Source organism: Limanda limanda, chromosome 7 (assembly GCF_963576545.1).
Source record: "Limanda limanda chromosome 7, fLimLim1.1, whole genome shotgun sequence".
NCBI classification, from domain to species: Eukaryota; Metazoa; Chordata; class Actinopteri; order Pleuronectiformes; family Pleuronectidae; genus Limanda; species Limanda limanda.
In genome coordinates, this window is record NC_083642.1 from 22919959 (window position 1) to 22936192 (window position 16234).

The window sequence follows — 16234 nt, forward strand, 5'->3', positions numbered from 1 at the left end:
TATTCTTGTTGCTCCCAAAATTGTTTTCCCGGCATCGTGGGACCTCTTTTGCCCTCAAATCTGTCCCCACCTGTTCAGCACCGGCCATCTGTCTTTGTTGCGTCCTGTGCATTAAATGGTATGAGAGGCTTTAACCAGATTTGGTGGCGGTGCACAACAGGTCACCTGATAGCTTTGATGGCTTCAGATCAAAACTCTATTGAAAATGATTTGGGCGGATTATTCCCGTGTGCTAATTGGTTTAGCTTATCACTTTTTGCGGTTTACCACCATCAAGTAGAAGATGTTGTACTGTTGTAAATTAGCCTCACTGATTTGGATCTTGTTTAAGTAAGTATTGGACAGCAGACTGCCAGGCCACCGGCATCAGATCCATCGATGAAAGGGTTTCAGAGAACAAGTAAGTATGAAGGAGTGCGCTTCAGCTTGCGGTGTTAAGTTTCAACCTGGCGGAAATCGACCTGAGGCTAACAGATGCCAGATCAGTCACAGTGCCCAATTTCCCCACACTCTCACTTTCTATTACTCGCTCACCAGTTTGCTCTGTGCTGCCTTCTCTCTCAGCCTCTCTACTCCAGTCTAGACAGCTACATTATGATGTTTGAATGCAATAAATCATGGCAACATTTTTTTTTTTTTTTTACCTTCTTGAATTATTGCTTTGACCTTTTCTATGTAATGCTGTTGTTCTGCCCTGTCTCATACATGCGTCTCGCCTCAACAGGCTTTGATTGTTCAACATCTGCCAGCTGGAGGTGTTCCGTCTGATCATTGTTTTCACGGAAGTGCAGGGAAAATGCGTGGGTGGGTCAGATAATGCATTAGGCCAGTGAGCGAGCGCGGGCAGGAAGACAAGGAGCAGCTCAAGACAAACTCTGACAGCTGGAGCAGAAGCTGTGGGGCCTCGGAGCCTGACAGGCCCGGTCTGTTGTTCAATGACACTCATTGTTTAAGTGTACTCCAGCTGCTGTCAAATGCAATATAACCCCACCTCCATCACAGACTGCCAGCGCGGAACGCCAACGTCTCAATGGGAAAATTAGATTCCAGCGTTGGCCATTTAACTTTTCTCACATTGTTTGTCCCACCCTGCTCCCTCTCAGTCGGTCAGACACCCAGACCAACATTTGCCACTCAACCTTTTTACCTTCTATGTAACGATAAATTAATTGTTCCCAGATGCTGCAGATATATGAGATGTACTTTTTTAAACACGCTATAGCTCGTAAATGAGAACAGTTTACAGTCAATTGTAGCAGCTTAATGTGCCCAGTTAAGCAGCTTTGGGAGTCACAGTGCAGCAGAGTTGAGTTGCCCGATTCAGAAAGTGTCATGGTGCAATTCAGAAGTTCATCAATCTGGGCAACGAGGTTAAGCAGCTCAAACAGTGTGCTCACTGGAGAGGTTTTATTGGGCAGCAGGACCTTACAATAGGCCCTCACATGTTCCACAGAGGAATAACAGTTCACCAAAACAGCACAGGAACAAGATCAAGATAACTCTACCCTCCTGAACTTTACTCACTCTAAAGACAACTTGTCTAGAGGAGATTAACATCTGGGATTGTATCAGAGGATTGTGGGAGACCCTAGCAGCCATGCTCTGATCCTGGCTTCATTCCATATGCAGAATACCAGAACACAACCAGGCCGTCCAAGCAAAGGCCTGTTTGTCTCTTCTAACAGCACCATGACAGCCTTTGGCTTTTGGGTTTAAGATGTGTAGATAGCAACAGAAAGGAAGTTGAAATAAGTGTTCTTTTATGGGTGAGCTCAATCTTTCTTGGCATTGTGATACAGCCACTTCAATGGACTGAGATTTTGTTTACTCCTTTGTTTCCCTCCCCTTGTCTTTTGTCTCTCGAACCCAAAACATGCTTACACTGTTGAGGGTTAAGTGCATAAAAAATGACAAATCCTCTTGAATCTGATTTTTCTGTCTCTGTTATCTGTAGGTCTCAAACTGGGCATGGAGCGGGATGCCTACGTGATGATTGCAGAGAAGGGGGAGAAGCTCTACCACATGATGATGAGCAAGAGCAGGCACCTGATAAAGGATCGACGCAGGAAGCTCAGCATTGTGCCCAAGTGCTTCATGGGGAAGTGAGTTTCTTTGCCGCCGCAGTGTCTGGTTTCCCCAGGTTCCATGAATGTGACTGCAATGCTACGCTGTTCACAAGGGGTTCTTTACAAACTGTTGTTACATAAGATCAGCGGGATTTCAAAGGAGCTGGTATCCAGCTTCCCTGAGTTCTGGCAAAATGCCTAAACTGTTTTATCCCTGCATCCTCTTGCCTGTAATGAGTCCCCACATAGTCTGGCCTCATGAGTTATAGTATGAGCCAATCTTCTCCACACATACACACTGCCATCCATACTCTCATTACCAGAGGACCTTTAACTAAAGCTCAGCAACAGGCTGTTTGTCTCTCTGTCCCCCTGATGTTTCTGTGCAGTGAATATTCAATGAGAGACCTGCTTATGTTTCCCTCAGTATCTCTACATACTCAACAGCATTTGTGAGATCAATTAAATTAAATCTGTCTGGCACCACCTCGGGGTAACAAAAAATTAACTGGAATGTAATGGGGACTGCTGACTGGTCCTGTAAAAAGTGATCATGTTTAACTCTGCTTACAGGACCTCTATGTATATTTAAATTTATTAAATACATCTTTCATATTAGATAGCTTTTTCCAACAGGTAATTTACTACTAGAATGAACATCAGTCCCATAAATATGATATCCCTATAATATTTATGTATTAACTGGGAAATTACTCAAAATGTCTCACTTTGTTAAATAAAGTGATAGAAAAATTCTTGGAACCACTCTGTCCTGATCTGTGCCAAATTTAAAAGGGATCTGTCTTGGCCCCTGTCCCATCCTTTCACAGAGTGTCATGGAAATCTGTTCAGTTGTGCTTGTGTAATCCTGCTGACAAACAAACAAATCAACCGACCAAAAGACAAACATAACCCTCTTGGCGAAGGTAATAATGATACGTTGACTAGTGTCACATCAACCAAACCAACAAGAAGTGATTTTAATTAGTTCCTCAAAAATCGAATGGGGAGAGAGAACCATCCTTGTCTATGTGGTGTTCTCTCTGTCCAATTAATTAAATTGATTAGATCGAATTACATTCTGCGTACGTGTGTGTCCTTGTCTTCGTCTTCCCTGTCAGAAGACACGCACACTGTTTTAAGAACAGTTCATTATTACTGTCCTTAAAGAGATATAGTGTTTCTTCTCCCATCATTCACTTGTAGGTCAAAGTTCAGAGTCGGTGCCATGGCAGCAGCAGATGGTTCCGACTCCCGTGTTTGCCAACATGTCACTGACTCCTTTCTTTGCCTCATTCATGTGCTCTCAGTCTAGTTTGTCGGCCTCTTTCACTCACTCCACTTTCGCTTCCTACTATCTCCCATTTTTCTCACTTTATCACTCAGCCATTTCCTGCCGATGAGTGCAACCCGCATTAGCTCTGCATTTGTCTTGCTGATGAAATTAGTGTCAGGCCCAGTTTGAGTGCACGTTGCATTAAGCAGAGATACCGCCTGCCAATTTCACAGCACCCCATCGCCTTGATAGTATAATTCCATCATTTGTCTTCCATCTACATGGAAAAATGGTCTGTGTTAACACACTTTACATTTTCTTATTGGATAATTGCTCCTTTTTTGTCATGCGAGTGCACGTCTATCATCAATAGCACTATTTTGAGTGATGATTGATCAAGCAATTTCCTTGCATTGCTTTGTCCTCACCTTTTTGTGCTGAGGAGAGATTTTGGGTTCAGCTGTTGACTGACACAATTGCAGCATTAGCTTCTGCTCCAATAGCTTTTTTCATTGTAAAAATATTTACTTGCCCTCTCTGGGAATATGCATTAGCTCTGTCTCAATGCCATACTACGTGATATTTCAAAGCAGCCTCTGAGTTTCGCTGTGTGCCGTTGATGCTCACCATCGTCCCACGATGCAACACACAGAGGAAATGGAGCAAATTCAGATAAATAGCGATCTCTGAAAACACAAGATTAAGAGTTTGGAAAAGAACATTTTGTGTTGTCTGGGTAAAGTTTATTCTCCAGTGGCCCTTTAAAGTTGCAGTTTGATGTAGAATGGCGCACATATTGTGTAATTGTCTGTTAGTAGATGCAGTAAAGTTGTTGATTTTTGTCTTCAAACAGTGCATTATGGAGATTACTACATTATTATAGTAGTACTTCATACTGTTTATGATCACTGTAACAGGGTGCCAGTTTAACGAACAATTATTCAGCAACAGAAATCTGATCAAAAAGCTGATATCCCCACCAATCCATTAGCTCTGTCTTCTACAGCTAAGGATGTGTTTGTCAAGTTGTCTTTTCCTCTCTATCTTGTACACACACACACACACACACACACACACACACACACACACACTGCTCATCATTATTCGGGGAACTCATTTCGCTCTGCAGCATAAAAAACAAAGCAGGGGCGAATGTGTGTCATACAGGTCTGTGCACCTTGCATGCCTGACATTTATGAACACTAAGCATTCAGAGACATGCGTTCATGCTTCCACTTTATGACATATCCACACATAAAGGCAGTGACACACACACACACACACACACACACACACACACACACACACACACACACACACACACACACACACACACACACAAACACACACACACACACACACACACACACACACACACACACACACACACACACACACACACACACACACACACACACACACACACACACACACACACACACACACACACACACACACACCAGCTCTCCAGTTCACTGCATTATTATCCGGGAAAGTTATTTTGCTCTGCAGCATAAAAGACGGAGAAGGGGAAAATGTCATTTTCTCCTTCAAACATTTGTTCAGTGCATACCGACTGTGAAAAGACAGTCGCAGCGCTTGGATTTGGACGGTTGATCCATGAATCAAAGTCTGTGTGAGGCGTATTTGTAGCTACAGATAAAAGGATATACACAGAATATTCTGTGTGTGTGTGTGTGTGTGTGTGTGTGTGTGTGTGTGTGTGTGTGTGTGTGTGTGTGTGTGTGTGTGTGTGTGTGTGTGTGTGTGTGTGTGTGTGTGTGTGTGTGTGTGTGTGTGTGTGTGTGTGTGTGTGTGTGTGTGTGTGTGTGCGCGTGTGTGTGCGCGTGTGTGTGTGTATTTCACTGTGGTCCAGGTAGTTAATTAAATACATATATATACATAAAGGTCAGCTCAGCTTCAGAATGACGACCCTGGTTCTGTCACACGAGCCTACTGAAACCAGCAGTCTCTATTTTAACGTGTAATGTAAATACTTTCTGCATGTGTCATAGAAATCCAGTGCAAGCAATACTTGCTTCTGTTGGGAATAGCATTCCCATTATATCTGTGCTTTATGTTTTTAGAGATCTGACAAGGCTTATCAAAGTAATAAATCATGATCTTCTCAATCTTTCTATGTGGTTTCAAACAAATACGCCTTTCTTAAATATCAACAAGTCTAAATTCATCTTATTTACAGGAAAGGAGAAATACAAAAGTGAGCAAATTAAACTTCATATTCATATTGTAAAAATAAATTCAGTGATGAGAGACTTAAGCAGTGTTCTGCTGTTAAAACATTTGATTTTTAATCAAAATGACTTATTTTTTCTTCCTGCTCTGTATTTTGTCAGTTTTACTTATATATGTTTTCTCTTTTCTTTAAAACTAATATATAACCCTAATTAACGAGTTGTATTCTTTTTAGTTTTTTTTTTTGGTGTATTCTTTGGTTTGGTTTCATAAAAGCCGTTACTGGTTTGTGTCACGCCCTACACAGATTTTTTTTACCATTTTACTTTCACTTGATTTGTATTAATGCTGTAGAAGTTAAACTCAACTAAACTAAACCAAATAAAGATAGCCCCAGGCAGTCATGTATTGTGCTGTGGTTGTCAGCTCATTCTTTATTGGGATTTAGTCGAGTGGTTCCCAAACCTTAGGTGGTGTCCTAATTATAGTATATATATATATGAATCCTTTGTGCATTGTTTTCACTGACTATATTTACAATACAAATTATTTGATTGTCCTAGGTTTTGTGGAAGTGCGCCTTGATTGATGATTATGAACAAAAACAGCTTTTTATGATGCAAACTTCATAAACTGGAATTCAAGATAATAAACATAGTGACTTGGTGTCACCCACACTGAATTGTCTGCAGGTCAATTCCTTGCAATGATTGCACATCGAGGAGCCCCACGTCAAAGATTTAGGCAATTAAAAAATGTAAACAGTAAACAGATGATCACATTAAGAAACCACGCCTCATCATGTGCTTCTTTGTCTTCTGCCCTCAGTGAGTTTGTGTCATGGCTGATAGAGAGCGGAGAGATCAGCAAACCTGACGAAGGGGTCAACCTGGGACAAGCTTTGCTGGAAAATGGTATCATCCACCATGGTGAGACCAAACGACTCTACCTCTCTCTCCCCTTCGTATACTCTGTATTTCTCTTAGTCTTTCATAAAACCTCTGTCATCCTCTATTCTTTTGTGACTTCCTCATATTTTATTCTCTTTATATTTCCGCCTGTCATGGTTTTATTATGATCGAACTTTGTTTTGGCACATCATCCTTGCTTGTTCTCTCCTGCTCGCGGGTTCACATTCTTCCATAATTATTTGACTCACTCATTCATGTTCGTATGAATGCGTCCCTCACTTCCTGTTTGACCTCACGTATTAGGGTCGAAGCAAAGATGCAGTCTGTTATTAATTATTGATCCTGATTTTATCTTGAGTGTGACAGTCACTGTCCCGCTAACCTAAATTATACAGTACATTGAGAAATGAGACGCACACGCAAACACAAACAGCTATAAATAATACATGTATACACTTGTCCAGAGTCTTACTGAAGGGGCCTCTTGTACATATCAGTGTAAAACCACTGTAAGCATTTATACCCACTGCTCCCCCTTGCTGAGCTCCAACGTTCATATTCCTTAGTACCTGTGGAAAATCCCCCGAAATCCTCGCTCACAGGAGCCTGCAGCCACAGAGAGATTCAGTGATGACATGCACGGCTCTGTTGGATAAAAGTGAGACTTTGTGTGAAGACTGGAGAGGCTCGTGCCCTGCAGGCAAGGTGTACAGGAAGCATCACCACTTAGTCACTGAAAAAAGAAAATGTCAGAGACAGAGCAGTTATGTGACAGAGTGAGGAATTGAATCTGTCAGGCGACCACTACTGAGTTGTGCTGAAGTTTTGTTAAGAGACAAGGATAGACAGTCAACCACGTGCATTTGATCGTACAAAATGCAAACTTTGTTCAAATAGCTCTGCATGTTTGAGCCTGTAAACAAACCAGTCCATACTTGAATGTTTGCAGTTTTGATGTCTCCCGTAATTTCATCCATCGTTCTCGTCTACTTCAAATTCCACGTTTGACGATTTACAGCGGCGGATTTCGTGGTGCGTTCTTTTGGTTTTTGCAAGTTTTTTTTTTTAAGTCTAGACTGAGAAAAACACTGACTTGTTTGAGCCCATGCCAACTTGTTGTGGTGGAACCAAACTGCCTCCGTTTGGCAGATTTCACTCAGTGTGCGTGTTTGTGTGTGTGATGGTCCTTTTCCATTTACGTACTCATAACCAATGCTGGATTGATTATGAGTACGGAACCTGTTGTGGTTGTTTCTTGGTTTATTAATGCTGGTTTGGAGATTTTTATTATGAGGATTGGCAGTTATCTGCTGTGTTACATATTTGAATTTCATGGCCTGCCCAACACAAACATCAATAACATGTGCAGTGTTGCCACTTACCCCAATACCCTCAATAAATGAAACACCTTAAGCTGACACTCCCTTTTACACTCCCGAAATGTATTTGACTGAGTACAAGTATGATTCAACTCTGACTAAAATTAATATTGAGTAATTTCAGTGGAATGTGCGTGTGTGATCTCTTAGGAAATATGTAGAGAAAAAAAAAGAGAAATGAGCGATTGGACATTTCTGAGATACTCTGTAGTCACACTTTTTGGATTATTAACCCTTAATGCCCTAAATATTTTGGAGGTGACACTTTCTCTCTCTGGTGAAATTTCAGTGTCGGACAAGCACCAGTTCAAGAACGAGCAGGTGTTGTACCGCTTCCGCTACGACGACGGCACCTACAAGGCGCGCAGTGAGATGGAGGACATCATGTCGAAGGTAACTGTAGTTCTGCTCTCCTGGATATGGTGTTGGAAATGATGTGTAGAAAATAAACAAGGAAGTAAGGAAAAATATTATAATAATATAAATTATTAAATAATATAGATAAAACAAATGCTGGGTTGAAAATGTCACATTTTTGTCACGTATTGAGGTGTGAGTTATATTCCAAGATTTGTACCTAAAGACTTGATGATAGTTATGACTTTACCAACACAACAGTGCTGACAGTGCATATTTTCAATGGATATTAAAAAACACATTGGCACGTTTTCCTACTTTATGCATTTGTTCATCATGTACATTTTTATTGTAAGTCCACATAAGCATACACCTCAGTGAGTGCTCTCTAATAATTTATGCAAATCATTTGACGGTTTATGCACATATTCAAATACAATCCCTGGAGGAGCTAAATCCATCCTCAAAGAAAATTTAATCAAAAACTTAATTCCAACAAATGGCACAAAGGTTACTAATAAATATAAGTCGGTTGCGTCGGCTTGCATCTGTTCTCAGTTCCCGTTTCAAGAAATGAAATCTCTTGTCCTGGGGCCATGCTTGTACTTGTTTACTTAAGGCGTGTATGTTCTCTGACTCAGCGGCTCACTTCTTTCCCTCTGGTTTTAGGGCGTCAGGCTGTACTGCCGCCTTCACAGCCTCCACACGTCTGTCATCAAGTAAGTACCTGCCCTCCTCCCTCCCGATATGCTAATGTCCCTACGATCCAGGTGCAATGATGCATATTCATGAAGGGTTCACTTCACCTTTTCTGTAATGACTGAACAAACAGTAGTGCTGCCAAGGATGACAAACCAATCAAACCTCTTTCCCCTCCAACTTGGACACCGTGCTGTGTTCGAGCGGCTTCGGGTCGATGTGTTCGAGATTCAGTTCAGCTAGAATACGACGAGTTTTTATGATTGGAGGTTTGTCTTTAAGGTTTATGAAGAGTTTTAATCTCTACAGTGTTTTGGGTTTGTTGGATATACATAAATGAATCCTTATGTTTACATGACTTAGACCAAATAAAGCTGTAATATTTTTTAAAACCCCATCAGTCACTTTTTATTTCTTGTTCTAGCCCTCTCCTGCTTTCATAAACATAAATACATCGCCTGAATGTAGGAGCCCCTACGAACGAAGCTGTCCAGCATTCTTTATTTGTTCCTTTAAACTAACAATAAAATTGAACTTATTATAACTATATACCTCCACCAAGTCCAACAGTCGCCTTAAATTAAATGAAGCTGCACCAGTACAGCATCCTTCCACCGAGTTTCATGGTAATCTGTCCAGCTGCGATGACAACAGAACCTCTTTGGCTGAAGCAAATAATTGTTAAAACTTGTGTTAACTTTAAACCACCAAATTAGTCCAATGAAGTGATTTCACTGCACACATGATGTGCATAGGAAACACACTTTGTACTACTCTGCCTCAAACACACACACTGTCTCTGTCCTCTGCAGCCCCTCCTGTCTTCCTGTCCCCCCTCCACCTCTCTATCTGTCCCTCCATCGCTCACCCGCTGATTGAAGTGCCCGGGGTTCGCCATCGGTGCAAACAAAGAGCTTTTAGTCAGGGGACAAATCCTATTAACATACAAAGGCAATCCCTCTGCCTGCTATTCTGATATTATGTAACACACCCTGGTGTTTTATATTCATTACTAAACTAGCATTGAAAGGAGCATCCTTAAATAAGTGAGTGATGGATGTGCTGGATTTTATGAATCATAAATAATCATGTGCCTCTGTTTTACTAAACTTTGTTGAGTGGCAGCCGCTCTAATAACCTTCAAAATCTGTGAAGTTAATAATATGCTATAATAGATATTAACCATATATAATCAATATTGAGAATGCCACATATGTCATTCAGGAGAAGCTGATGCTGCTACTGATACAGACTATACATGAGGTTTTGAGGTAGTTTGTTTTTCATGTGATTTTAATGCATTGTTTGTTCTGTCAGACTGACAGTGAATGGGGATTTTGTTCTAAAAGCGGCTGTTTAGAATTATGGGTGGTCCAGATACAGCCCATGATTTACTCACAATACTGAGACGTTCAAGCAAATAGAAGATTCTGCTCAGTTTTATCGGATGTCATACCCCCACTGAGTCGCACAAGCAACCGCACATCCTCTGTTGTGTTTCCTGTTTGCATGTTGAACGAGCCGATCAACCGTGGATTGTCTGTGTGAGAGTGTAAAATGTTGTTGTGGCAGGATTTTAAAAAAACCTGCAGAATAACTGTGCAGTACCAAAAACATATGAATTATGACATGTTATGTTGTTTATTCTCTTACTCTAAGTCGAGACAATGTTCTCTTTTAGCTGTTATTTCAGTTTTATCTGTAAATTCAACGTAACAGATAGTGAAGGGTCTTAAGCGTGTGAACCACACATAGTTGTAGTCAGTGTTGGGAAGGATACTTTCAAAACGTATTCCGTTACAGAATACAGAATACATGCCCAAAAATGTAATCTGTAACGTATTCCATTACATTAACTAATCTGAGTAACGTATTCTGAATACTTGGAATACTTCCGGTTTGTATTGCATTTTTTAAGTGTATGATTGCGGCGTTGTTATAGTCAGTGGAGCAGCAGCAGTTTAAACTCTCTCTCCGCCGATGCGGCGGGCCAGCTGGATGTACGGCTCCCATCCACTCCACCTCTGTGCCGGCCCCACCGAAGGCTGAACCCCCCCCTGCGCCAAGGCTGCCTCACGCCGTGCAGCGATCGTTTCGGCGTCGAGTCTATTTTTTTTTTGCGCTTGACGCGAGCGTATCGCTCCAGGAAACACACTGAAAAATGATTTTAAACGATATTGATGACATTTTATATGATATAAATGATAAAGTATGCATCCCATAGTTTGTATTCCCCTTCTGTTGTCCTGGAGTTTTAATTTTACCAATTTTACCGATCACATTATTAAATGCCCCCCTCTGCCCATCCACTACAGACACACAAGCAGTCATAAAGATAAACAGGCGCTGGAAGGGCAGCTTGCGGATCAGCAGCTCCGTAGATTTCTGGTAGCGACGGAACTCTCTCAGAGCCTCGGTCCCGGGCCTGTAACGGTCCCGAGCCGGTAGCGGTGAGGCTCTTTCACGCCGCCGGGGCGCTCTTACGGCAGCCCTGGTCTCCAGCTGCTTCCTGGGGGCTTTGCCGCCGGTGGATTTACGAGAGAGTGAATAAACTCGAGAAGTACCGTCATGTAATCCACTGATTTCAACAATGTAACTGTATTCTGAATACCATCTATTTATTTTGTAACTGTAACGGAATACAGTTACTCATAATTTGTATTCTAAATACGTAACGCCGTTACATGTATTCCGTTACTCCCCAACACTGGTTGTAGTTATAACTTGCGTATAAACCCTATGTTATCTGTGAATATTGATTGTAGAAATAACATTTAATTGATCAATTGTTTAATTTTAAACTGCTGACTGTGAAGTGTGTTATTTTCTTCATGTCGTCTGTATTGTTATGTGAAAGTTTATTTTTGTAAAACTCAGAAATCTTTTTTGCTTCTCTAGGGACCGAGATCACCATCTGAAAACCTTTAAATATGTGGTGCCTGCGAGCAAACTGGTGGACTGGCTTCTCTCACAGGTGAAATCTGTCTCTCTTATACTTAATCCAAACAACACAGAATACTAAACAAGTGTCATCACTACAGTTACGTGTATTTTTGTAGTGTCCCTTGAGTGTAATGGTACAGTACTTATTCACTGCATGCTTTATGTCTAAAGTAGTACAATTCTAACTATTTTGCCGACCTTTCAATGCAAGCCAAACTAGCAAATCACGAGTTTATCAAATTATTGTTAAATATTGTTAAATGCATGAAACAATCAATGGGTTTGTCACATTATTTTGCAAAAACATTTCTGGACATTTGACACCATTCACTGAGTGCAGCAGTTGAGGACTGCTGCAACTGAACATTTTCCTACAAAAGGAATAAGTAGTAGTAGTCATAATTATTTAATTATAGCAGATTTGAGATTATTTTTGAATTTATACATTTTATTCTCATATTACTTTTAAGTAACCCAATTTTAAATTGACACTAGGTCTCTTTATGGACCCCCTCCCAATAAAGCCAGTCTGGTCATTGGCCAGCTGTCCGTTCTCACATTACCTGGCTTTGTTAGGGGGCGTGGCAGACTAGCTGCAAGGTGTGCATTATGCAAATGTTGGGATATTGTCAATTATGCAGAAGTGTTGGCTGCACAACTGACGAGGTATTTTAGGAGCGTGAATACTTTTCTATGAGGGAGAGGCTCTCCCTTTATCGCAAGCTTTTTAATTTGGCTAATGTGTATATACACAAAAAAATTACACACTATAGGAAAGAAGATAGAAAAAGCCTAATATGTCTCCTTCAAGAAATTGCAACTGTGCATATTTTCCACTGTGCTATTGTTCTTTTTTAGGTGCAATAAAGGGAAAGCTAGCAGTAAAGCAATAGCTTCTATTTGAATGTATAATTTACCCAAATCAGTTTGATCCAGTCTTCTCATCCCTCAATGTCCTTTTTTTAACACATGTTTTTTACACATGCTGCGTCACAAATCACCATCTTCAGACCAGCAAATACACAAACAAGTCGACCCAGCTGTGTTGTGTCCTGTTGAGTATGAGAAGGTGTAAACAGGCATCGGAACTGACCGACTGTGTGCGTCATTGATTTGGTTTCCCAGGGAGACTGCTCGACCCGAGAGGACGCTGTGACGCTGGGCGTGGGGCTCTGCAACAATGGCTTCATGCACCACGGTCAGTTCAATTCTCTCTCACACATGCATACATGGAGGATAAATAAACACACACACACACACACACACACACACACACACAGCAGAGGTTTTTACTTCAGTTTAATTTGAGGACTTGATAAATACATGGTGCAGTGATGTTTTTGTTATTTACAATTTAAATTTCATTAATCCTGCTGTGATTTGTTCACTCTCCCTCTTGACCCATTCATCCTCTTTTCTGTGCTGCTCATTACCTTGAAATGCGTGTTGTCCTTCACTGGTCCCACAGTCACTCTTTCTCCACCACAATAACATTAGCCTCTCCTACGTTATGATGTCAGACGCTAAAAAAGGAGCATTGTAAATTCGCACATCCAGTCTAGCCAAGTTGGTAACCTCACTGACCACGTTGCAGTGGAGCGGGTTTAGTTCGAGCCCGGTGTGTTGAACATAAACAGCATTAGCAGTGTACCCTAACCAGATCTATTTGGCTTTGCTACACGGCCGTCTGGGTCAGTCCACTGAACCGTGGCCGGGCTGTAGTGGGGGGTAAACACTGTTTAGATACCCTTCAAATACAAAATATCATTTACACACCTTTTTATGATGGTTTACTCACTTGATTTTATATTAAATATTTTTTTACCACTACTGCCCCGACTGAACCCAGACTGGTTCTGGCCTAAAATTGAATTAATCATCTTCATTGGCCAAGGTTACGTGTGAAGTGAGAATCAGTTGTAAGGAGTAGTTAGTGTTGGATAACTGGAGATGTACCATTGGTGCTGTCTTATGCACATAGGGATGCAAAACAACTGAAATCTAAGATGAAGGTCGTAGTTCTCTGAGTAAATCTGGAGACAGTGTATCCATTCCCATTGCAGACAAAAGCCAGATGTTACTGTTTGTTTTAAGGTTTTTGGACCAATGGAAAAGATACTTTACTCTCATTCGAACACATAGATCCGATCCACAGTCACAGAATGGCTTTCTCACTTTCTCACTTGCCTCATTGCCACTCACACACACACCTCCCTCCTTCTACCATCTGTTGGAAGGAATGACCTGTTCTCTTTTATCTCTCCCTGTCCTCCGCCCTTCTTCAGGGTCACAACCTTTCTCTTTGCAGCCTGTCTGCTTACACCTCACCTGACCTCTCCTCACGTCACATTCTGTAGTCCTTACTCAGCACATCTGCTGCTCTGTCACCTGGTTCCTCTTTAACTCGTCGTCTTTCTCTCTCTCTTTTCTCTGTTTTACTGTCTGGCTCCTCACTGCTAACAGACATAACAGTTAATTTGTCTTTCATCCGCCCTTATCTGCTGAAATAAGTCATCTACATGTCAGTCGGGAACACCTGTTGCGTTTTGCCCTTCAGGCGGCTCAATGTACAGAAACACCTTCACAAGAAACGGCGATACTTTCCACTCCTGAGACAAAATGTAATTTAGAAGTTGTCATCTAAAATACAAACAAATAACAATGAAAGTTTTATTTTTTCAGAGCAATTAACAGTATCAACAGTTGAAATCAAATATTAGACCATATAGGTAAAATAATAATGATCCTCCCCCACAATGTCTTCTGGATGATAGGTATATAACACAGGGAAAATTTGAGTGTGTTTATTTGTTGATCATTCACATTAAACACTTCCAATGCCCTGGTCAAATACACCACTGTACTCAGATCAGGCAGAAGAAAATGGTTTTTAAAAGATCGGTAAGTACTTTCATATTTAATAGTTTAAGTATATTTCAAAGCGAGAAAGTAACTCAAGTAGAAAAGCTAATATGGTACTTTTACTTTTGAGCCCTTCTGCCACCACTGCCAATATGTCAGATTGTATAATATATACAGTGCTTATATTTAAAAATGCAATCAAGTGTATGAACAAAATGAGTCTTAACACATTTTTATTGTCACTTGAATATGGTCAGATGCTCTTAACATTTAGATCATGCAGTGAGAGTGAGAGAGTGTGTGTGTGTGTGTGTGTGTGTGTGTGTGTGTGTGTGTGTGTGTGTGTGTGTGTGTGTGTGTGTGTGTGTGTGTGTGTGTGTGTGTGTGTGTGTGTGTGTGTGTGTGTGTGTGTGTGTGTGTGTGTGTGTGTGTGTGTGTGTGTGTGTGAATCAGAATTTGTGCATGTTATAAGGTTATGACTGAGTTTCCGGAGCTGCACACCCTCCAGTTAATACGTTATGTGGCCACAGCCTCTGTGACTCAGAGGGAAATAACTCACGTCTGAGTTGGCACGAGGCCAGTGTGGGTGGGTGTGGCGTGCGTGTAATTATTTTGTTAAGGCTTTTGTTCATCTGACGGTGCCAGATGCTCTCCAAATATCTGAACACCTGGGCACCTTTGGTATTCAGCACTGCCTCATACACACACACTTGTATGATTAGGAAATATCCTTGGTTGAAGGTCTGTGGATGTGTGTTGGAGCTTTGAGACAGATTTTAACTACTGGCAAACAAAATGTTTTCTCAATTCTGCTCAACAAAATAAAATAATTCACTCGCATCGTGGCTTTAGACCAGATGTGAACATCTCAAAATGGGGGCGAGGTGCTGTCAGTGCCAGCTGTTAAAGCATGTATTGCGCCGTGGAGAGCGCCCTGTTATTCTAGGATACTTTACTCCCAGACAAAAGCCTGATTTTCGTTGGCGTTAGTGAGTTTTTTGACCAGTGGAAAAGGGACTGGAATTTACAATTCAAACAAAGAGCAGCATGTTTACGACTGCCTTTAATTCAGTGTTCCAAAGAAACCAACAAAATGAAAGTTCGATTTGTTGGACCTCACTTAAGAATATAGGTGTTCAAAAGAATAAAGGGTCAGTACTGTAATTTACGGCCAGACATTTCATTGGAGAGAAACATAAGAAATATCAGTAGTGTAGGAGGATTGCTCCGTGGCATTTTCGCTCGGGCTCTTAAACCGATGTGAGAAGAGAAGCCTCCATAATGTGCTCCTGACCTGTTTGAAGTGCCCCATGTGTTAGAGTAAGGCTCAGCCCAACAGAGGGCTTCACACACACTCACACACATCTCCAGAGGTTCCTACTAACCCAGGCGTGTGCTGGATAAGACCCAGGTGTGGTTTGACTGCAGATGTTTCTTCTAGCATCATTAGCTAATGAGCTAATTAACTGTTATCTTGTTTGTCTCCACACGTAAAGCGGTAGCTTCTTTTGCTTTCTGATTGTGCAAATACACGTATCTCCACAG

General features: G+C 41.3%; 1 protein-coding gene across 1 annotated transcript in view; it reads left to right on the plus strand.

Annotated features, from left to right (window-relative positions):
• Positions 1–16234, plus strand: part of prex1 (phosphatidylinositol-3,4,5-trisphosphate-dependent Rac exchange factor 1) — an 85883-nt gene that overhangs the window by 38126 nt on the left and 31523 nt on the right. Inside the window, exons 10-15 of the mRNA XM_061075272.1 lie at positions 1955–2102; positions 6367–6467; positions 8118–8221; positions 8855–8904; positions 11783–11858; positions 12953–13025. Of these exons, the coding sequence (XP_060931255.1) occupies positions 1955–2102; positions 6367–6467; positions 8118–8221; positions 8855–8904; positions 11783–11858; positions 12953–13025 (552 nt within the window). The remainder of the gene's footprint in view (positions 1–1954; positions 2103–6366; positions 6468–8117; positions 8222–8854; positions 8905–11782; positions 11859–12952; positions 13026–16234) is intronic.